At 43.3% G+C, this 25,196-nt stretch overlaps 1 protein-coding gene across 1 annotated transcript in view; it reads right to left on the reverse strand.

Moving 5' to 3' along the window:
• Positions 1-1,151: 1,151 nt before the first annotated feature.
• Positions 1,152-25,196, reverse strand: part of MYBBP1A (MYB binding protein 1a) — an 88,153-nt gene continuing 64,108 nt past the window's right edge. The window contains exons 19-27 of the mRNA XM_056556412.1: positions 24,684-24,841; positions 19,504-19,638; positions 18,321-18,417; positions 16,906-17,037; positions 16,403-16,471; positions 14,710-14,823; positions 13,387-13,488; positions 3,071-3,195; positions 1,152-1,928 (exon numbers count right to left, since the gene is read on the reverse strand). Of these exons, the coding sequence (XP_056412387.1) occupies positions 1,568-1,928; positions 3,071-3,195; positions 13,387-13,488; positions 14,710-14,823; positions 16,403-16,471; positions 16,906-17,037; positions 18,321-18,417; positions 19,504-19,638; positions 24,684-24,841 (1,293 nt within the window). The 3' untranslated portion in view covers positions 1,152-1,567. The remainder of the gene's footprint in view (positions 1,929-3,070; positions 3,196-13,386; positions 13,489-14,709; positions 14,824-16,402; positions 16,472-16,905; positions 17,038-18,320; positions 18,418-19,503; positions 19,639-24,683; positions 24,842-25,196) is intronic.

The following is a 25,196-nucleotide window of genomic DNA, read 5'->3' on the forward strand; positions in this document are numbered from 1 at the left end:
TTACTTGCTGTTAAAATTCTCAACCTTTATATGTTCTTAATGTGATTGAAAAAACGGCCACTAGGCGGCTCGCTCTGTTCTGTTCCCTGCCGCAAGTCAAACAGTTTAGTCTTCTCCCGGACTTGCAGAAGTCCAAACTCAGGAAGTGTGTGCGGGGCATGGCGAGGCGCAGCTCTCGCAGGCTTCAGTAATGTTGTGCCTGCTGGGGAACGCTCACTTTTTCCTAATGGAAACTCACACAATGTGAGCAAGGGGAAAGGTATGATACACAGCTTTTTAAAGCTCAGAATTTTTTTTTTTTTTTTTTTTTAAGGGCAGAAGGGGTGTTAGGAGTAGTTAGGGAATATACTCCCGAGTTAGTTTACAAAATATGGTTTGATGACGGCTAACTCTTTAAAGACAGTTTAAACTAATAAGGGGACAATATTTTGTCAATCCTACACCAATTCTATAAGCCAGTTTTACATCTTCTGTGATTAATAAAAATGCTGACTTTTTGTAATTTACACTTATCTAACCAAGAATTAGGTGCTGCACCTTTAGTTAGGTGTCAATACCATATAGCAGTCAATAGATTCAAAGGTCTTCCCCAAGTTCATGTCAGTATGAACAGGATTTTTTCCCCATAAAGAATGTATGAATAATGACAAACAAATAGGAGAAGAAGACACCACTTTAGAAAGACACATCCATGATGAAGTCCAAGGTCACAGCTCCAAAACAGACTCTGAATCTGGTTAAAGCTAATTGTTTGTTGGTTCCTCAACATGCAACGTTTGGTCATATATCTAACTACCTGTTTTCCCTGAGCTCAGCTCTAGAGTGAATGGAGACTAGATGCTGTGAGGTCTTCCAAACAAGGAATTCTTGCTTCCTCTCCTATGTCACTATAAAACACATTCAGCAGTAGCAGCATGGAAGACATTATTGAGCACTTACGTACTGCTGTTGTGAATTCAGCGATGTGGTAAGATCATAGAATCTGCAGGAACATCTGTGTGTCTCTACCAATATCTGTCCAGCAGCTCCCTCCTCCCTATAGACTTCTATGAAGAACAAGCATGACCCGATTCCTGTTTTCAAACTCCTTTTTACAGATTTTACCTAAACTGAGAATAATGAGTGCACTAGGGGAAGCAGAAGAAGTGGCTCATAAGTGGAGAAAGGGGATTTATTTTTTAATTTTTTTTATTAATAAATCTTATAGTTTCTCATCTGGAATAACAGGTAAACAATAGTTACTCTTTAAACAACAAAACATAACTGTAGTACTAAAATTTAGAGACTGTAAAAATAGTTGTATGGTATATCATCTTCATGAGGCGTAGATTATTCATATTAGTTAGCTCACATCCCGTGGCCCACTACTGCTAGCTATGGGCAGCTTTAGGATGCACTGCTGCCAAATACTGGACTAAGACTACTTTTCTTGCTCCAGCTTTGCTTTTTTACATGCCAGTGTTTAAAAAACAAACACAACAATATTGTTCAAGATCTGCATGAACGTCTGCTCATAGAGAACGCACAATGCAGGGAGGATGAACTTCTATGTTCCTACTGTGTCCTTTCACTTCTTTTTCTTGGTTTTCTCTGATTTGGCAGGTTTTCCAGTCTTGCTCTTGTCTTCCACATCAGGTTTGGCTTTCTTATTTGTTGGAGTACCTATTGAATTCTCCTGAGATCCACCTTCCTGTTGTGCCAGTTTCCTTTTCTTCTTGTTCTTCTTTTTCTTAGATTTGTTAACTCCTTTCTGCTCTGAGACCTCCATGCTGTCCTCGCCACCACTGGGCTTCTGCTCTTCAGGTCTGGCCTTCTTTCTGTTTTTCCGTTTTTTAGTCTCTGGTAAGAAACCTTTCTTCTTCTTTGAGGTGTCATTCATTTCTGGAACAACGTCAGGAATACCTTTTGGCTTCTCTTTCTTTGGACGACTAAAATAAACAATTTTTTAAACAGAATAGTTATTTTCACATCTCACTGAAATCACAGGTTAAGAATATTTAAAGGGGTATTCCAGCCTTAGACATCCAAAAGGATAGGGCATAAGAAGTCAGATCACAGGGGCCCTGTGATCTCGGTGCAACTCCAGGCATTCTGTGACAGGCGCTGCTCCCGAGATGGAGACGTCTATGGGAGGAGGCATAATGGCTGCCACGCCCCCTCCCATAGACCTGGATTGAGGGGGCGTGGCATGAAGTCATGTCTCCGTTTCGGGAGCAGCGCCCCGGCACAGAATGCCCGGAGCTGTAACGAGATCGAGGGGGTTCCCAGCGGTGGGACCCCCACGATCAGACATCTTATCACCTATCCTTTGGATAGAGGATAAGATGTCTAAGGCTGGAACATCCATTAAAAAAGAATTAAAAAATCTACTTTTCTATACATTTACAGCAATAAATCGCATATATAGCTAGCCTACCCACAGTGGAAAAGGTGGCAGGGAGTACATGATTGCAGGACCACACTACATGGGGCTTGTGTGAAAGCTGCAGAGATGGAAACACATACTGCAGATCTCTATAGGAGCTATATACATAAAACAGGTTCTTTTTATTTATCAAGATCAGTTTGCTTCATTTTTTTTTATTCTTCCAATGTATGTTAACTAAATGAAAAAAATATACAAACATTTAAAAAGGGAAAATGACAGCCTGTTCACCAGCACTAAATCCCATACACTGAGTTATAGTGAAGGTGAACAGAAGTAGAATGAGGTCACTTTTAGTCCGTTAAGTAGTTCAGAAGATATTGTCTCCCTTGTGAGCACTATGCAGACCACTCACATGACTGCACGCTCTCCCGTCACTAGGACGTGATTACATATTCATGAACATTTAAATAATAGGCAGGCATTGAGCTGCGTACAGGAGGAGGTTGGGAAGCATGACCAGTCTCCATTGCGCAGCAATCCTGCTCTGCATTTAAGCTACAATGACCCCTCACTGTACTCCTGATCACCCGCACTATAACCCAGTGTATTGAGTTTAGTATAGCTGAACAGGCTGTCAATTTCTATTTGATAAAGCAATTAGTCATTAAAATAAATTTTTTAGGCAGATAAAAAAATACATACGTAAATCCTAGTAAGGTCATGACATTCCAGTACATGTCTTCTAGTTTGGAAGATTTCCCAAATCCCTCTTTCTCACTCAACGCCTGGAGGACTGGCGGGAGGTCTTGGAGAGTGACATCTAGTTTCTGTAATATATTAACAATTATCTATGAGGCTGCAGTGACGGTGGTTTAAAGACAAAGGACACAATACATTCTAATTAATATTGAAGCCACTTGGCTCCCATGTTGTAATAAACCTTACAATTTACTCAGCTACAGCTTCCCTACAAAAGCTGATCTTACTTTGCGGACATTGTAAATCGCCTTATTTTATATCTGCACACTGGCCTTCAATTTATTGCAGTTTGGCCAATACAGAAAAAACCATGCCTGCTTCACTGAATGGCCTGGAACACTAATAATACACTGCTCAAAAAAATAAAGGGAACACTTAAACAACTCAATGTAACTCCAAGTCAATGACACTTCTGTGAAATCACACTGTCCACTCAGGAAGCAACACTGATTGACAATCAATTTCACATGCTGTTGTGCAAATGGAACAGACAACAGGTGGAACTTATAGGCAATTAGCAAGACACCGCAAAATAAAGGAGTGGTTCTGCAGGTGGTGACCACTTCTCAGTTCCTATGCTTCCTGGCTGATGTTTTGGTCACTCTTGAATGCTGGCGGTGCTTTCACTGTAGTGGTAGCATGAGACGGAGTCTACAACCCACACAAGTGGCTCAGGTAGTGCAGCTCATCCAGGATGGCACATCAATGCCAGCTGTGGGAAGAAGGTTTGCTGTGTCTGTCAGCGTAGTGTCCAGAGCATAGAGGCGCTACCAGGAGACAGGCCAGTACTAGGGATCGACCTATATTGTTTTTTTTAGGGCAGATACCGATAATCGGTGGAGGTTAGGGCCGATAGCCGATAACTTATACCGGAATATCGGTATAAGTTATCAGCTATTCATCCCGCCGCAACACCGCTGCAGATCATTGATGAAATGGTGCTTTAGGCTTCCGGTTCCGGCGCGCTGATGGTGTAGTCGCATTCGCGGGAGCTCCGTCCTACCCCCGAACATTCGCCGCTGAACCAGCCAGTTTACCTGCAATACGAGGGTGATCTACTGCCCGGATCTCCTCTGGCTACTCTCCGATGGAGAGATTTGTAACCCGCGGCACTATTGCTTCCTCCCAGCCTCCGCACAGCCCGCAGCCACAAGACAGCACGGCTCCCAAGATGGCGGCGAGCGGCCCAGCTCCGGAGGTGGAGACGTTGCAGCAGCAGATGCCACAGATGCCACAGAGGATCCAAGACTCGCAAGTAAGCGGGGTGATTGACACTCTAATACAGCCCCTGGGAATGAACGCCAAGCAGTTTGTCATGGAGATGGCGAATTTGTTGTCTCCCCAGATTACCGCCACCATAGCGTCTTCCATATCCACGGCTGTGGCGCAGTTAAAATTAGAGGTGGCCACCCACTCCTCACAGATTAATGAGTTGGAGCGCAGATATGTTCAAATGGACAATGAGATGGATACTATGTCAAGGGAGATGCGCTTATTTTCTAAGGCCCAGCAAGCACTCCAGGACAAGGTGGAAGATTTAGAAAATAGATCCAGGAGGAACAACTTGAGGGTGGTGGGGCTCCCGGAATCGGTGCCACACAGCCAACTTGGCAAGCGGATATCTGTGGATCTACCTAAAGTGCTTGGCTTAGACGGTGGCTACCTGATTGAACGGGCACATAGGGTGGGCCCCCCGCCACAGGTGGACACTAACAGGCCTAATCGCTCTCCAAAAACGCGCCAAGTAATTGCCCGTTTTCTCAACTATACGGACAAAGAATTGGTCCTCCGTACCTTTAAGAAACGCTCTACTCCACTGCTCTTTCAGGGCCATAAATTGCTCATTTTTGGTGACTATTCGGCAGAAGTAGCCCAGAGGCGCAAAGCCTTTGCCCCCATCTGCACCAGCCTTGTCAAGAAACAGATACGATTTACTCTACAATACCCGGCCATCTTGAGAGTGTTCCTGAAGGACGGGTCTTCTTCCACTTACCAGACCCCTGAGGCGGCGGCCGTGCTGTTGGACTCCACAGAAGATATGGAGACCTCTTCCAGATCAGCACAAAAACGCAGAAGGGACGATAAGACCGGATCATCACCAGAACCTACAGGATGAGAGTGCTGTTTACCGACTTTGCCCTATTTTTCTTCCTTTCTTTTTTTCCCCTTTCATCTTGGATGGTTGACTGAAAGACTGTTCTTACAGTTTCGGACTTTTCAGGGGGGATCTTCTGAGAGCCTTTTTTGCCACGAACAGTGCCCCCTTCTTGTTTCTCAGGCATAGTGCCTTTCTGGATCTGCCCTAACATACATTTTTCCCGTACAGGTTTTTCGGAGTCTTTGGGAGGACGATGGACACAGAACAAAGTCCTTTGTATAATATGTTATTAACAAGCTTTAATGGGGTTTTCCATTGCATATCGATTAGTCCTATCCTCCGCTCTCACATTAGAGATCATATGGAGGAGGAAGGGGGGATGTATCTTGATGTTCTAGCTTTGGGAGGGGGGGGGGGGCGGGGAGCTGCCTTTTGAGTTTCTTTATTTTTGCCCCCATGGGGGTCAAGTTAGTGTGGTTCAGTGCCCCACGGGTTTCCATCAGCGAAAAAAGTGAAGCCCATTATGATATAGGCACTGGAGGGAGATGTTACATGCTACTGGTTATTATTTTTCTTGGTTCACGTTTTTTTTTGGGTTATGTTTACATAGCTACTTTACTTAGGTTCTACCAGAGGTCATGCACAGAGAGGGTATGTGGAATGCATGCTGAGATGTTTCCTGTCCCCAGATCTATTCAGAGTGACACCGAGAGATGTGAGTGGACATGACTTTTATAACCTGGAATGTTAAGGGCTTGCGCTCCCCTACTAAACGTCGTATGGTACTGAGACACCTGCATAAACTTAAAGCTAGTGTTGCACTCCTGCAGGAAACACACCTAGAGATAGGAGATTTTTTTAGGATGCGTCAGATGTGGGTCGGTGAGGTGTATGGTTCCCCGGCGGTTAGTGGGAGGGCGGGGGTTCTAATCCTGATTAATAGAGCATTTGCGCACACACTCATCTCTAAGACTGTTGACGCTGAGGGCAGAATGTGTCACATTGTTATTGACTCTTCGATGGGGCGACTGAGCTTATACAGTGTGTATGCACCCAATGACAATCAGTCCTCTTTCTTTCGAGGCATGCAAGACACCATTCGGGGGGACAGGGAGAGAGATATACTTATTGGGGGAGACCTTAATACGGTACACTCTAGTGGAGAGGATAGAAGACGCTCCTCAGGGGGATCCATGCGAAGAAGGGGGGGTGAGACCTGGATGACTGATTTACTTGACTGTACGACCCTTACAGATACGTGGAGACACTTACACCCAGACGAGAGAGAGTTTAGCTTTTACTCACCGACATGGGAGACGTGGTCTCGTATAGACTATTTTTTAGCTTCCCCTCCCTTGCTTAATAGAATTGTAGATGTAGAGATAGCAGACATTGTTATTTCTGACCATGCCCCGGTGCTATTGAATATGTCACCTGTAATCCCCAAGGGACAGGATATCTTGTGGCGCTTCCCGCTGGCCATGGCTGCTGACTCTGATTTTAGAGCACAGCTACTTGGATGGTGGATGGACAATAAGACCACGAACTCTGCTCATGAAGGTGATCCGAGACTATTCTGGGACACAGCGAAGGCTGTACTAAGGGGAAAGGTCATGGCATATGTCTCACACAAAAAGCGTCATGCAGCGGCGGCCTTTAAGGCAGCAACACAAACATTGAGGGATTCGTACACCATATTTCTGGAGGTTCCTAGTTCGGAGAACAAGGCCAAATGGGTAGACGCCAGGTCTGAGTTTTTGGATAAGCAGGAGAGGTTAGATGCTTTATTTAGGGACCAAAGAAATGCCACATTTTATAAATACGGGAATAAAGCAGGTAAATTACTGGCAAACTTGGCGAAGGGGTGGAGACCTATGACTGACATTAGATGCCTGCGAGATGCCGGGGGTATATCAACAACGCTGCCTAAAGAAATAAATACCATTTTGGGTGACTATTATCAAACTCTATATCAGGGAGATGATTTAAACAAGGAAAAGGGCCGTGCCTTTTTGCAGTCACTCGATTTACCTCGCTTATCTGAGGAAGATCTAGCTTACTTGAATGCTCCGGTTACTTTAGAAGACGTCACGGCGTCTATCGGTGGACTGCAGAGAGGTAAGGCACCAGGGCCGGATGGCTTTGGACCAGATTTTTATAAATTGTTGGGAGAGGAAGTGGCCCCTACCTTAACATTATTGTTTAACTCTATACTAAGTGACAAGTGTATGCTACCGTCTGGGGACATGACGTACATCAAGGTTATACCCAAGCCGGGTAAGCCCGCTGACTTAGCATCATCCTATCGGCCGATATCACTCATTAATCAGGATTGCAAACTGCTCTCTAAAATATTGGCTGATAGGCTGGCGAGATTCCTACCAAAACTGATTGGAGAGCACCAGGTGGGGTTCGTAAAGGGGAGGTCAGCTGTTACTAATATTAGGGCGGTTAGTGCTGCCCAGGACATGGCAGCCAGGCGAGATCCTACCGGGACTCCCCCGGCCTTGCTGGCTATAGACGCTGAAAAAGCATTTGATAACATCAGCTGGCATTGGCTGGGGGATGTCTTGGACGGATTCGGAGTTAGAGGGATGTTTAGGGAGTACATTCAGACCATGTACAGTTCCCCGGTAGCGAAAGTATATACCCCGGGTTTTCTGTCAAAGCCTATTCGTCTGCAGAAGGGGACGCGACAGGGGTGCCCATTATCACCTCTTCTTTTCGACTTGGCCTTGGAGCCTCTGGCGCGTCACCTGCTCTCCTCCGCGGAGTTCGAGGGTATTAGGATGGGGCCTAAAGAACTTAAATTGACATGTTTTGCAGACGATATGCTGATCTTTCTTGAATCACCAGATCTCCACGTCCCGTCAGTTTTATCCATACTGCAAGATTTTGGCACTTTTTCCGGTTTTAGGATAAACCCCACCAAATGCCAGCTGCTATTCTTGGGGACGGGTAGAATACCACAGATGCCCATGCCGGTGGTGGAGGTCCCGACTTCGCACATGACGTACCTAGGTATACAGATAGGACGTACCACGACGGACCTGTACAATCTAAACTACAAACCCATTTTTGATAAGATTAAAAAAGACTTAGACAGATGGGCCTCTCTTCCATTGTCTGTTGTGGGTAGAGCGCACCTGGTCAAGATGATGTGCTTCGGTAAGCTCCTATACCCCCTACAGACAATACCATTGTTGCTCCGGCATGGGGATATCCGATCTCTTCAGTCACTCATAATCAAGTTTTTGTGGAGGGGACGCAGGTCGCGTATTGCCTATAGTAAATTGCAGCTCAGTAAATCCCTGGGAGGCTTGAACATGCCATGTATCCGTACCTATAACTTAGCGGCCCTATATAGACATGCCAGAGACTGGATACTACATAGCTCCCATTTCTCTGACTTGTCGGTAGATGGACAATTAGCGGCCCCTTGGAACCTTAATGCTTTACTACATTCCAAATGCTCTGAATTACCACTGTCAGTTAGACATAGTGCGCTGCTAAGGGACACAATCGCTGCTTGGAAAGCCATAAGAAAAATGTATAACTTACCCTTTGGGATTTCTCCGGTCATGTCTCTGTGGAATTCCCCAGCCTTCCTCCCTGGACATTCTAATAAACTGTTCGATAAATGGAAGGCTGAGGGAATCACCTCTATAAAAGACCTCTTACTGCCCCCAAGAGGGACTTTCATGTCATGGCCGGAGATACGGGACAGATATCACTTGCCCACCTCACAGATACTACAGTATTACCAGGTCAGAACTTTCTGTAGATCTAGGGCTTTGAATTTTGATGAACTGCCGGGGGAGGTACAGTTTGCGGACTTGATAGGCCAGCGCTCTGAGTCGTTACCCTTATCCCATATATATAAAACAATGAGGGACCATGGTTCCAGAGGACTGGCAGACAGAGTGTTTGATCATTGGGCCCCGACTATCTCCACAGATGACCTGACGTCTAAACTACTGCAGGGATTACGACATGTAAGGGATGCGATAGTGGGGGAGGACTGGAGGGAGATGCACTTTAAGTTACTACATAAAGCTATATACGCCTTTAACTTTTCCCGCTGGGAAGTCCCATCTCATTATCTAAAAGCGTGTCCAAAATGTCTACTGGAGGGAGCTGACCTCTGGCACTGCCTGTGGGTCTGCGATAGTTTTGATGGTTACTGGAAGGACATTCAGACCTTTGTATCTCAAATCTTTGACACCCATATACCACTAGACCCATTACACTTTATATTTCACTATATACCTCGGCCGACATCAGGTGGTACATCGACCACCCTGGCCTCCAAGGATGTACATATTTTCTTATTAATTGGAGTGAAATGTTTATTGCGCCATTGGCTTGTAGACACAGTACCTACACTTACTGAGGTGAGAGACACTCTGCTGCATCTTTTGAGAATGGAATCACGGGAGACGCTTAAAGACCCAGACAAACTTGCTAAGTCGTTTTTCCTTAAATGGAGAAGGGTCATTGAAAAGATTATGCCTGAGGGGGACAGGAGACGTCTGATGCTCAAATATCGGATGACTGAATGGTATGCTCTGGAGTCCCTGAAAGGAACTCTTGGAGCTCTTGCTGTAGTAGAGGAATGATTACCTGCTTCTATGAAAATAAGAATTTATAGCTTCACAATGCTATGTTGTGTTCTTTGTTTTTGGATTGGGTATCTCTATATTTGGATTGAAAATTTACAGACCATGATGTGGCACGAGATACATTGTTTTATCCTAGTTGTGGTCCTTGTTTGCTCTATATGTACATCATAATCACATTTTTGGGAATATGTAAGTCTCTTTTATTATGTTGCGGGAAGCTGTACCGCACAGATACCTTCTATGATCTTACTATGTGATTGCATGACATAAATGTATGTACATTTACTTTCTAAAACAGTTCAATAAATTGTTATTAAAAAAAAAAGAAATGGTGCTTTAAATGAATGAACTGCAGTGGCTTTTGCGGTGCCATAGACCGCCGCCACCCGCTTCTGTCCCCCTGCCTGTCCTGGGGTCCTGAGTCCTATCACCGCCACCGCCCCCCCACTGCACCGCCCCCATTGCCTCCCCATTCCCGGTTTTATAATGACCTGTTCCCGGGGTCCACTCTACATCTGGCTCCGGTGGCGTCCTCCTGAGGTGCCACTGTGCACACTGACGGTGACGTTGCATCGTGTAACGTCACTCGTCATTGCGCACAGCGTAACGCAGCAGGAGCCAGAAGTAGCGTGGACCCCGGGAACAGGTAATTATGAAACCGGGGATGGGGGAGGCAATGGTGCCGGGGCAGTGCGGTGGGGGGTGCGACGCGGTGCGTTGGTGGGGGAGCGGTCGCGGTGCGGTGGGGGCGGTGTGGGGGGCAGGGCATTGTCGGCAAGGTAATTGTCGATACCGATAATGCCCAAAATCGTGATTATCGGCTAAACCGATAATCGGTCGATCCCTAGCCAGTACATCAGGAGACGTGAAGGAGGCTGTAGGAGGGCAACAACCCAGCAGCAGGACCGCTAGCTCTGCCTTTGTGCAAAGAGAAGCACATCCAGAGCCCTGAAAAATGACCTCCAGCAGGCCACAAATGTGCATGTGTCCACTCAAACTGTCAGAAACAGGCTCCATGAGGGTGGTATGAGGGCCCGAAGTCCACAGGTGGGGGTTGTGCTTACAGCCCAACACCAAGCAGGACGTTTGGCAAATGCCAGAGAACACCAAGATTGGCAAACTTGCCACTTGTGCCCTGCGCTCTTCACAGATGAAAGCAGGTTCACACTGAGCACATGTGACAGACGTGACAGAGTCTGGAGACGCTGTGGAGAACGTTCTGCTGCCTGAAACATCCTCCAGCATGACCGGTTTGGCGGTGGGTCAGTTGCCATGGTACTGAGATGAGATCCTCAGACCCCTTGTGAGACCATATGCTGGTGCGCTTGGCCCTGGGTTCCTCCTAATGCAAGACAATGCTGGACCTCATGTGGCTGGAGTGTGTCATGGACTGGCCCGCCACGTTGCACCACAGACTGTCCAGGAGTTGGCGGATGCTTTAGTCCAGGGCTGGGAGGACATCCCTCAGGAGACCATCTGCCACCTCATCAGGAGCATGCACAGGGGTTGACGGAAGCGCATTAGCAGCCGGCACTTACTGCAAGGCTCCCCGCCACTGCGGGTAATAGCGCACCGTCCTGGGATCACGGATATCGGCAGACTGGAACTGTTTTCTGGAAAATATCCACGGCACAGTGGCCTGATACAGACAGTCCTTGCCGTGATCTCTTAGTCACATTGGTTTATTTATTTATTTATAGGGTGCTCTTAGTACCACAATTCTAAGGTATTTCAAGCTTTGTCTTTTGTCTCTCCTGATGACGCTATATCATTAGTGGCAGAAACGCGTTGAGAGCGACACCCTGTATGCTTGATATTGTTTCTGGAGTAAGATCCATATCGTAACCAGAACATTTATATTTATTCGTTTGGGTTATTTGAGCACTAATTTTTGGTGACGATTTTAACTTTGTAAAATTAAAAGTTAAGTATTACATGCACCTCCCCTGGGATTTTATTTGATTTATCCCCTTTATTATTTCATGTGTGATTTTGTTGTCAGCACATTCAACTATGTAAAGACAAAGTATTTCATACAATTAGTTCATTCATTTTTTTGAGCAGTGTAGGTTGAATCTTATGCTTTAAGGCAGTGTTCCCCAGGGTGCCTCCTGTGGTTGCAAAACTACAACTCCCAGCATGCCCGGACAGCCAATGGCTGTCCAGGCATGGAGGGGGTTGTAGTTTTGCAACAGCTGGGGGCACCCTGGTTGGGGAACACTGCTTTTAAGGGTTAAATGCTATCCCATATCACAGAACCAGAGGTTCCCAAAGTTAAAGAACAAATAATCGGCTAGGAAAATTCAGTACCAGGTACAGACTGATCACAGTGCTGCCAAGGATGAGCAGTAGCAACTGCCCAAGCAGAGAGCAGGCAGAACCCATCAAAGCAAGACAGCCGCTCTCCTGGGAAACACTGGTATCAAAAGCTTTTCACAGCTCTAAGCAAAAAAAGGCAACCAGAAAATATTGAGGAACCACACAAGACACTCATGAGAAGCGTATAGTATCTTAGCTACAGTATATGCTGTCATTAACTCTACAGTCAGGAATCCAATTCTTTTAACTTATAATTGACAGTTTTTAGAAATAAAAACTTATAAACATACACTCAGTGCACATAGACAAAAGAGTCAGATTTATTGTAGAAAAGTGATGTCTCAGCCTTACACTGGGCTGTTAAGTATGTTACTTGATGAAGCCCAAAATGTTGCTTTTGACAATAAATCTGACTGCATTTACTTCGTGTATTTAATTACTATTCTGTCACCCCCCCCCCCCTCCCCCAAAAGCACCCAGTGGCTGTATGCAGTTTGCTCCATACTCTGTAGTGGCAGGACATGGCAGCTCCCATTCACTTTATAGGGAGCTATGCTGCCATAACCCAATGCAGCTTCTACTTCTGGCCCTAGAGCCTGTGTAGTGCGGCCGCTGCAGCTGTCCAATCAGCTATTAATGGAATATCCTGTGAAAAGGCCAACAATTCATTTTTTTACTGAAAACCAAAAGGATGGTCTCAGTAGATTACAGAATGAGTTACAGGATATACAACACGTATGATTATAAAAACTATACTTTTTACATGAGTCCATGATTGGCCAAATAAGGTCTGCAGGAACAGGCTTTTCAATTCACTGCCCATATGACAGATGCCCAGTGATCAAATTTTACAATGCTTGTTGGTTGAGGACTGCACCTTTAGTAAATGCCTAAAAATAATTTTCCGTCAGGATGCGCTGCCAACAATATAGTAAAGCGGACACGTGAACAATCACACAAATGATCCTTGGTACAAACACTTTCAGTGCAAAAAAAGGACCCTTTGGGGTATGGATTGTACAGATTTCATGTACAAATTTGCTCCATGCATCTGAAAAGGGGTAGATTCTGCAGCATGCAAATTTACCCTTACCAGCAACAAGACCAATAAAAATTGAAAATATCCCTACGGCATATTGGCTTCCAATATGTCAGAACATACCATTAAATGAATAGGAAAACAAATATCCATACAGGAAGGATACAGAATTAATACATACCTGTTTAGTTATTATTTTAATAAGAAAATTCAGCAGCTCAAAACATTTGATGAGTTTCTCTTGATCAACTTTTACTTTAACCTCCTCCACGTTTTGTAGTGTCTGCAGACAGAATACAGTCATAATAAAACACACTAACATCATGAGTGCTAAGCATGAATATCTATACTATATCAACATTACTTTAAAAGGAAATCTCCAGTATTGAAAAACTTATCCCCTACCTTAAGGATAGGGGATAAGTTTCAGAACGCGGGCGGTCCGCTCTGGTCAGAGAGCCGTGGCCCCGTACGGGAAATCGTGGGGGGGCCCCAGCGGTCGGACCGCCCACGATCTGAAACTTATCCCCTACCCTTAGGATAAGGGATACGTTTTTCAATACTGAACTACTACTTTAATGTTAACCATGTTAAAGGTGTTTTCCAGCCCAAAAAACAACTTATCACCTATACAAAAGGATGAAGATAATTGTCTTCTTGCGGCAGGTCTGACCACTGGGACCCTTCACAATCTCCAAAACTGCCCCCGGCTCTGCACACATCCTGAAGTTGCAGACGACACATCTTTAGATTAGCTTTTGATTAGTAATAGATTAGAACAGTGTTTTCCAACCAGGTGCCTCCAGCCATGGAAAAACTACAAATCCCAGCATGTCTGGACAGCCTTCGGCTGTCCAGGCATGCTGAGAGTCGTAGCTTTGCAATGGCTGGAGGCACCCAGTTTGGGAAACACCGAATTAGAAAGATTGTGTAAAATGGATTTGGTAAACACATTACTGTTGAGCGCATGTAGCCCAGAAATGTCACCACTGCAAGGAACCTGCAAAAATGTTTTTCATGTCTCTTCCTTCAGTTATCATCACCCCCAGCTAAGAATGTGCTCTAATTGAGAGAAGGAAATCCTTTCTGCATTCCAGTAAAACACCTGTGAGCTGAGCAGACAACACTTCTTGGAGTGGGCACGTAAGCATCACACTGAAAGGGAAGTGCTTGCCCTGTAAATCACAACAGAATACCGGGCTGTGCAGGAATCTAAAAAATCCTATGTCATCAGAACCGACGCAGAGGGAGAATAGTCAACTTAAGTGTTAAAAACACAAACATGCAGCTCTTATCTATAAACCAACCTTATTTTTGGCATGTATGTGGAGAAAGGCGTAGCACCTCAACAGCCAGAACAATGCATTAGCAAAGTGATTACAATGATGCTGTGGTTTACATCAGCACTCAATGGTGAAAATTTACATTAAATATTCCTTATGAGCATCTATCCCTTTGCTTATCCTATACAAGTCATAGCCTCTTTACCATATATAGGACTTACCTCCTTGACCTGGGTCACTGCCTCTTTGATGAGATCTTGCCACTCTAAAGGAGACAGGGTCTGCTTTAAACTGGTGTTCTGCAGAGCTTTCAGAAGAAGGCCACATGCTTGTGCCTATGGTAAAAGATATAGGTTTAACCCCAAACTAAATGATTGTGTCAACGCTTTACATTTGTGCATTGGATGAAAACTCATAACTGTTCTAGTTGAATGCAGAGAAGTAAAGATCAGTAAGACTGGGTTTACATATGTCCGGCTCAGTGAACCCAGCCGAAAAAACTCAATGCAACCGATGACAACATCCAATGCATCCGCTGTCCATTATTTCTAAAGGCCGGACGGGTGAATGTAGCTGGATGGGTTCCCTCGTCCGGCATCTTAAACCATTTCAATGTAAACTAGTTGACTGAACAGTGCATCAAATATGCAGCTTAAAATCCTGCACATCTAAGATGCTAAAAACTTATGTTAGAATTGTTTCCAGGTGCATATTTTCTGCTGCAGATTTGCTTTAGAAGATTTTGCTGCCTACTGACTTTAATGGGTAGCAAAATCTGGAGCAGAAAATAGGCACATGTAAACCTACCCTTAGGCTATGTTCACACACCAGAATTTATATTATATATATATATATATATATATATATATATATATATATATATATGCCCCTGAGTGCAGCTAAATAAAGAATAACCCACATTCACCTGCCCGAATCCCCTGCTGCTGCTCTGACTGCACCTGGTCCCCAGTCCTTTCTGCTTTATCCTACTTTCATGTTGTTCCCATCCTGCAGCAACTACCTGCTCAGCCAATTACTGGCTGAGGTGGGTGACTATAGGTTTATCTTGTCATTTGAAGCAGCATAGAGGACCAAGGATTGAGAGTTTCCAGAACAGCAGCAATGGGGATTTTAGGTAGGTGAGAATTTACAAAGAAAAAAAAATATTTTTGGTTCTGGGAGTAGAGACCCCCCACTGGTTGCTTAGATAATAAAGATTAATTAGTGCTTAGCTGAGCCCCTGTGCCCCTTGATTTTGTATGTGGCTATCCCCAGAAAGCCAACAGTGCAGTATACAGATTATTAGAAAGATCTCAGATCTTCTTTGAATCTATACACTGCTAACTCAACTCTCCAAAGAAAGTCAAGCAGAAACGGTAAGAAATAATGCCTCATGATTTATGCAACCAGTAGGGGTCTCAGCAACCAGAATCCCACAGATCAAACATTTTGACATACCAGAAGTTTGCAAATATAATAGCTATTCTCTAACAGCATGCTACTGTTATCAGTGTCTGAACTTGCAGCTGTTGAACTACGTTTGTATTACCTTTCAAAAAGGTATGTGTCCTGTACGTAAAGCTAAAGATGGCTGCGGTGACCTGGTTTTCCCATTTCAGCTCCATGCGCTTCTGCACATGCACTGAAGGGCAGGCTCTCAGGGATGTGGCCATTCAGGAAGCCTGCTGCCATCTTAAGTCATATGGTTGAGGACACTGCTGGGGTCCACTATTTACATAGCTGGTGCATGGGAAGCAGGGGTAAGCAATGAAAGTATTTATCATTGGTTATGTCACAACAAAATTTAGGGTATTCTAAAAATCGGACTGGAAAAAAAAAGCCAACTTCATGTATTAAAAGCATTTACTGCCATAGATTCAGAATTTTAGCAATTTTCTACAAAAATACGGTTACCTGTTGATGCTGCCGAGCGCCGTCTTTAACAGACTTTATTATGATGCCCAAGAGTGGTCTGCAGACAAACTGTGATGGAACAAGAACATACAAAAATCACAGAGAACTTCTAGAATAAACACCAAGCATATGCCTTGATACTGTAAATGAAAATGTCTGGGATCCACTGCCGAATACAGTAAATTATAAACTTCTCAACTATACCACAATTAAAAACAGCAGTTTCTAGCTTGGGACCACCTTCTATCAGCCAGGGCAGACAGCTGATAAGTATTATATGCCTATATCGAACACAGTCAGCCTTTTATTTAAAAGGCCAATATATAATACAGTGACTGGCACCAATGTCCTCTAGTGGAATCAGCAAGAGGTAACCATGGTGCACAAACTATCACAGACATTACAGGATTGGTGATCTACATGAGTATTGCAGTACTGTAAATGGAAACTGACAAAAGATATTCTAAACACAGTAATTCTATCTTCATTCTGAAAGTACTCACTGGAAAACGAGTGAAGAGGTCTAGGAACATAGTTGAAGTCAGGGGGCTATTTCTCTTGGTCATGAACCCCTGCAATGCTTCTTCATACAATTTGATGACTCTCTGAAGACTCAGGCAGCCGAGACAGTCGGCCTGAGAAGAAGGAAGAAAATGAGATCATACAATGCAATGCTAGGAGAATACAGCGTTCCTGTTTTTAGAAGCAACTTCTGACATGTCATTCAGACATGTCAACAGTTGTTGATTGTGCCGGGTCTCATTTATTAGACCCGCTACAGTCATAAGTTATTAGCCCAGGAAACAGGCAGCATTGTGCTCCGCTCCCCAGGCAGCCATGAGATCCGTCCATTTCTCTGCAAAGAAAAGATTTGTACAGCTCTTTCATGTAGCTGTGCATTTCAGTGCAAGGCTGTCCGTTTCCACAGCTAATAACTCCTGATCGCAGCTGGTCTCAGAACTAAGACCCCGAACTTTCAACAACTATTAACATTTCAGATCAACATGTTAAAAGTTGTTTTTAATGACATAATTCTTTAAGTCCCATTTCATTATGTTGAGGAGGTAGAGCTTTTATAGGAATAAATATCCTTCGTATTAATACTAGAAGAGACTAAAATAGTGGATTGTACATAAGCCTTTAAATGATAACCTTTTTTTGGACATTTATTGATTAAGAACCAGTAATCACTCTGATAAAGAGGCATGCCTTTACACTTAGGCTATGTCCCTTCATTAAATATGCACGCCCCCGTACGGTCATTGCACAGGACTTAGCCGATCACACCATTTGAAAATAAAATCCCACCCACCTGACATTCATCTCATCAGCCAGAGGGGACTACAAATATGTATAACTCAGCAAAGGGAGAGGTGAAGCTATCTATTGGTTACTGAAACTCATTTTTAAAGGGGAACTATACGTATTAAACAGTGCAAGCCACACTGTAAACTGTAAGTGCCAATATATGAGATTTTTACATAGTCTGTTACAAGGCTCGAGTGCCATGCGAGGAGGGTCGCCTGAACAATCCAGCAATCAGCCATCACTCACACATACCCTATTATATAGGGAAATGTGTGGGTCACAATTTTTAAGCAACTCAAAATAACCTGATCAACCAATATACAGGTTTGCTTATTAGTCAACTGGCTCTATTACACAGGGTGATATCGGCATATTCGGCAAATAGCCCTGTGAAATGGTGCCCTAACGGCCATGTATAATTGCTGAGAAGATAATACAATCCGCTGTTTCTGCTAGGTGCTAGGCCACCTCTATAATTAATGTCACAAATATCCAAGAAGATTTACATGTAGATTTTTATAAGCTGCAAACTTTATTGGTCCTCCTTTACTAATCAAACATGCTTCCCATTTACTATACCACCTCATTCTACAAAGACCCTAGCATGTACCTGTATAGAGGAGTTGTCTTTTTTTTCTTTCTTTCCTACTTCCTCTGGTTGCTCCTTTTTGCAACCTTTCAATACTTTGAATAGGTACAGTGATGCACTGTTAAGAAAACAAATGTTCCTTTAATACCAACTTGAATGCAACACACACCATACCATGTCAAGCTCACACATGTCTTCATCCACAGTATTCAATCAAGCGTGGCACTCAAGGGGTTTTCTGGAACTTTTTATTGATTGCCAACCCTCAGGCTATTCCATCAATATCTTATCGGTGGGATTTTACACACTGCATCTCCCCCCCCTTGTCACACACACACTGATCAGTTGTTTACCAGAACCATAAAACCTGCATTATATAGTAAAATGGAATGAAGCAGATAGCTTACTACTTTGTGTCATTGCCATGCTTAGTTACTGCAGCTCAGAACCCTCTGAAGTGAATGGCAACTGTACAGCAATAACGCCACACAGTCACTACGCAGCGAACAGAACTGTCTGCATCCTTCTCCTATAACTGTACATGCTGATGCTATGGTTCTGGCAAGGGGTGCAAGGTACTGAATTCCCACCAATCAAAAATAGGAAGATCGATAGATATAACTTATTTATTTTTTCCTTAATCAGATAATTGACAATGATAATATTGAAAGATTTTTAACACAATATATCGTAAACAAACACCTTAACACCCCCTTCCCCTAAGAAAGCCACACATGCAGACAAAGTACAATACACAACTAATGTTAACAAAAAGCATACACAATGAGTTTACTAGACATTGACAGTAAATAAATGATCATGTGTCCCACCAATGAGATACTGAAAGCTAATCCTGACGACAGGACATTAAAGGGGTACTCCACTGCTCAGCGTTTGGAACAAACTGTTCCGAATGCTGGAGCCAGGAGCTTGTTAAGTCATAGCCCCGCCCCCTCATGACTTCACCCTGCGCCCCCAATGCAAGTCTATGGGAGGCGGCGTGACGGCTGCATTGAGGGGGCGGGCATGACGCCATGAGGGGGCGGGGCTATGAAGTCACAAGCTCCCGGCTCAAGCATTCGGAACAGTTTGTTTCAAACGCTGAGCAGCGGAGTACCCCTTTAATGAATAAAAGTCCCAGAAAATCCTCTTGAGCTACATGAATAAGTATGTAAGTACTTACAAACTGTACTGCTCATCTCACCTGAAACAATATAGGGCAACAGAAGAGTCGCTTTGCTTGCTGGCTCTTTTAAGTAGTCGTTCCATCATATCATGTAATTCCTCCTTGAGCTCCGATACATCTTTACAGTACCGTTTGCTCTTGCACAAACTATTCCTGTGGTGCAGAAAAGATTATTCAATATAATATCCTCAAAGAGACTGCATGAAGCCTTCTGCACTGAACATGTCCCCATTTCTAGATAATTCTGTTACCCATATGTACAGTACAATTAAATGTAATGCAGACATAGGAATTTTTTTTTTTTTTACAATTCTTTATAAGATTCCGAAAACCAGACCAAACAAAATCGTAAATTCTCAAAGACTGGTGTGATCAATATTTTATCGTGCACTTCATAACTATAGGCATGCAATATAACATTAATGAAGAGCCCAAACCAGAACTTTGAGAGAATGCACACTGGTGTGTTCACTTACACTCATAGGAATAAGTGATGTACACCGAAGAAGATTCAGGTTCACAGAAGAGTAATAAAAAAGAAAATTAAAGGATATACGTATAACAAATCACCGTATATACGCGTTGGGACTTTACACCAGAGTATATCCTCAATCAGAATATGATAAGTATCAGTTTTTCTTTTATATACATCATGTGAGAACCTATCGGATTTTCTTTTTGGCTGAGCATATTGGCTTTAACTTTCTGTGTCATGTGCTAAAACCGGAGATTAATTTACATACAGAGACGGATATATGTGAGTTGATTCTTATACAATATGCAGATACTATATAAGTGATATCAGGCCAATTGTGGTTTTGAGGTGGTCTGCTATATTGACAGCTTGGTATTAGTGATCGAATCTCTGACCAACTATATACATATTTTTTGCAATTCCTGTGAATTATATTTTTTACAACTTGTGGAGTACTTACCCTTATACACTAATATTTTTCTATCCCTCTGTATGATATCTCCATCTCCTATACAAGAGTACTAGGTGACAGGACGCATCCACATTGAATATGTACCCCACATTGTAGGATTAACCTAGGTGGTAACCCCGCATATCCTCTACCTGAGTATCCACTACTCTCCGACTGGTATATAAATACAAATAGCCTAGGGTATCCAATCCCTATCCTATAGCCAGACAGGGCTCCCCAGTGAGATAGTGAGACTCTTTCCCCTCTGTGTTAGATCAGGGCACTCTAGGGACGGTCTAGCTTTAGGTTCCGGAGCAGGGCCGCCCTTATCAGGGCATTTACTCCGCATAGCGGCAGGAATAGCTGTAGGGTGGTTATAGGGTAAGTGTTAAGTAGTGGCCGCATGCACCAATTGGCCGTATACATTTCCCTATAGCACCCTGTCCCATCTTTTCCCTACCTTTTTACCCACCCTTTAGGTAGGTATTCATTATACCATATTATCTGATTGAGCAATACTCTTGAGTGTATTTTTACTATATCTTTTGTAAGACTGCATTTATTACCCATTATTGGGACTGTATGCAGCAGTATATTTTTTCTATTTTTCAAGTCTTCTTTGTGTGTTGGCCACTGGATCCATAATGGATCAGTTTTAAAATGGATAATTATCAAAGTTTAATTTTTTAGTGTTTTTTCTATGAATATATACGTATAACACAAGAAGTGTAATATCTCTATAGGAAGGGGATGTCAGGCCACAGTTTTTCCTTAACAGCTTTTATCCCTGTGGTCGACTACGATTTTAGGTCCGGTGGAAAACCGCATACGGGGCAAAAATGAGCAGACCGGAGTCAGCGTTTCACTCCGGTCAGCTCATTGAAATGAATTACATACGGGACCGCATGCGAAGGCATACGGGAGCGCAAGTTTTCAGCTTCCCCTGCCGTATACGGTCCCGTATGGGACAAAATGTAGTGTGAACCCAGCCTAAGGCTCATTTTCATAGGTGTGTCAATTACTTGCTAACCAGCTCTCTGATATTATACATGATTGTTGTTGCTTACATATGGTATAAAGTAGACCCTCAACTACTTGAGAATGTTAAATGGGTACTCCGGTGAAAAATCAACTGGTGCTAAAAAAAAGTTAAACAGATTTGTAAATTACTTTATTAAAAAAATCTTAAAGGGTAACTCATTAAAACTAATTTTTCTATTGCAGTCCTTATGGTAAATAAAATTATTTCTAATATACTTTGTTAAAAATTTTTTTAGTTTTCTATGTAAATTTTTCCTAAAAAAAAGCTCAAGAGCACATTTTCCCCCATCTCATACACAGACTTAGGACCAAAGTCCAAACACAGAAAGTGCAGCCTTGAGTGCTTAGGGGGGTGTGTCCAGCCTCATCCAATCATAGCTCCTCTCACACTTAACTGCCATATGCTGTTGGTTGGACACCCCTAAGCCCTCCAGGCTGCACTTCCTGTGTTTTGGCTTCGGTCCAAAGTTTGTGTATAAGATGGGGGAAAATGTGCTCTTGAGCTTTTTTAAGCACAAATAAAAACAGAAAATTATTTTTTTTTTTTTTTTACTAAAGTATATTAGAAATATTTTTTATTTACCATAAGGAGTGCAATAGCAAAAATTTGTTTTAATGAGAGTGCCCATTTAATCCTTCCAGTACTTAGCTGCTGTATGCTCCACAGGAAGTTGTATAGTTCTTTTCAGTCTGACCACAGTGCTCTCTGCTGACACCATTGTCCGTATCAGTAATTGTCCATAGCAGGAGAGGTTTTCTATGGGCATTTGTACCCCTTTAAAAAGTAGAGCAGTTCAGTGGTTGCAGGCTAACAACATGAATCACTTCACAAAGGGCTATTGCTGCGGTCAGTGACTGCAGGACAACTTCTCACAGGAACCAGCCATTCATTCTAACCCAGAAGAAATTGAAATCTGTTTCACAGGAACTGATTTATCTTATAGATAGCAAATAATGTGAAAATGCAGTGTAAAGCATGTGGGGAAAAAAAAAAAATGAGCATTCAATATTAAAAATAAAAACATAAGAGATGAATATACTACAGGGTTGTGGAAATTGTATCGCCCGATGGCCAGGACATGCCGTTTCGGCAGCTGGGCATGTGAAATGTTCAGCCACTCAGCCCTGCTTCTGGTGGGCGAGCCGAGTGCTGTTAGGGGATCCAGGACTGTTATGAATGTATGGCGTGGGCTCCTGACTAGAGCCTGCTCCATACCTGACAGCACTCTGCTGATTGCTAATAACGTGCATGCTGCAATCACTGCGGCTGGAAATTAACCCCTAAAAGCTGAAAATGGCATCTATAGGAACTTTTTAATGGACCCTGGTGGTCTAGTGGGGCAAGATTTGCTTACAGCAGCAGACTTAGGCAGATAATACAATGATACCTGTCTCCTTGCTGATTTGCAAAGATATAAAATCATGTTTTACTTCTAAGATCAAGAGTCTTAGAAGCCATGCCTGCCTCCTCCCTTCCCCACCCCATTTGGTTTCCTGTACCAAGCCCTGTACATCTCTGCATGGACAACTCAAGCTTAGAAGTAAAATATGATTTTATAACTTTGCAAACATCCATCAGCTAAGAGGCATGTATTTATTTTTTTTTATATCTCCCTCTCAGCTATCTGCCCATGTCTGAAGCTCTTAACATAGAGCTGACAGACTCTTTTAAACTTTGTGAATGTCAATACAAATTAAAGAAAGTTGTTTTTTCTTCTACTTGCAACTTATGTGGTAAGAGTGCTCCTGCCTCGTACACTAAATCTATTCATAGGGCAAAGTTAAAGGGTGCCAAAATGTGTGGCATCTGCTGGGCAGGAATATATAAGTATATAACTTTCTTTTAATATACAAAAAACATAAGTGCTAAATATGTTGCTCTTACAAAAGATCTGTACTTTTAGTAGGCAAGAGGTTTAGATCAAGAGCATTTCCTGACATTTTCCCCCAAATACAGCTGAGGACAATCTCAATACAGTCCTGGTTATTTTACAATCTAAACCCATCTACTACACAGTAAACTAGATAACTCACATATAGGACTATTACATCAAATTTAGATGCTTTACTCCCAAAGTAATTCATGTTTTTCCCCATCCAGTATTTTCCCCAAAGCCAACAGCGGAAAAAGACAGATAAGGATGGTTATTGGATTCCAAAGGCAGCTGCTTACAAGTGCAAACTAAATTGCCTGAACATGTAGATATCCATTACTTTATGCTAATGACATCATTAGTGAATGCACTGTGGCAAGCACAGAAAGGATTAGTCATGAGCTACATAATATTACGCAAAGACACAGCAGTAATTTCAAGGAATAGCTTCCAAAAAATATTTTATATGTTACACTATATTCATATTTAGGCAAATGGGTTATATAGCTACACCAGTCATTAGAATGTAAACGTTCTCTACCAACTAAATGGTGTTCAGTTTATAGATTGCATAAGCCGTCAGAGTATCGAAGTGTTCATATACTATTACCTATGGTCTTGCCCTACAGATTGTCAGATTGTCTTTAGACAAATTCCAAAAGACTTGCGGCTATAATTGCAGCAAAACGTGGTTCAACCAAGTATTGAAATGTACTTTTATATGCAATCACTACATTGCATTAACTGTATAATGCTATGCCTATTGCATAGCATTACATAGTGAGAACAGCAATCCCAATCAGTGACTTGGCAACTTTTACTTTAGATGCTGTGATCAGCACTGATCAAGGCGTCTAAAGGGGTATTCTGGCTTTAGACATTTTATCCCCTATCCAAAGGACAGTGGATGTCTGATCGTAGGGGGGCCCACCGCTGGGACCCACGCAATCTCCCTGCAGCACCTGCATTATGTAGGGAGCTGCGTCTCCAGGCTCGGAAATCAGAAGTTTTCGGGACTGGAGATGTGACATAATGCCACTCCCCCTCGTGACATCACATCACGCCCCCTCCCTTCATGTCTATGGGAGGAGGCGTAACGGCCTCAGTGGATCCGGTCTGCCTTTTCGGAAGCCTTCGCTGTAAGGGGAAGATTCCTCCTTTCAGGGTTGTGGCTCATTCCACACTTTCTGTTGGGGCATCCTGGGCTCTCCAGAATAGAGGCTCGGCCTCGCAGATTGCAAGGCGGCTACCTGGTTGTCTTTGCATACTTCTCGAGGTTTTTTACAGAGTACATACGAGTCATCAGAATATCTACCTCTCTATTGTCAATGAAACTTTGAAACATACATGTACTTACATGAAAATGTCAGCTGTTTTACGGAGGAAATCCTGCTCCTGCTGGCTGGACCCAGAGCCCATACTCTGTTCTATTACAGAAAGCAACGGTTCAATAATATTGAATATCAGCGGGCTTTCAGACTGCTTGGTCACAAACACTTCAATCAAGTCCAAGACCTGTATATAAAAGATTTAACACAAATCTTGCATTATAACCTGAAAAAGGTAGCGCATGTATAGGAGTCACACCACTGATCATTATGACTTCTAACTAAACAGGAATTAAGAACTGCTTAGGGATACATTTAAGAGATACATTAACCTCCTGAGCAGTTATCCCGAGCGTGCCTCGGGGTTAATTTTCCCTGCCAGGATCGGTAACCCCGAGTCACGCTCGGGGTAGAATTGCAGAGTTGCCGGCCGGGCTGCGCGATATTTCGCAAAAGCAATGCGATATAGCGATGGGGCCCCCCGGGAAAACATGCGATTATCTGCTCTGGTCGGCTCCTGTGGCCGGGGTCGGCCAGAGCAG

The sequence above is a fragment of the Hyla sarda genome, chromosome 2 (genome assembly GCF_029499605.1).
Source record: "Hyla sarda isolate aHylSar1 chromosome 2, aHylSar1.hap1, whole genome shotgun sequence".
NCBI lineage: Eukaryota > Metazoa > Chordata > Amphibia > Anura > Hylidae > Hyla > Hyla sarda.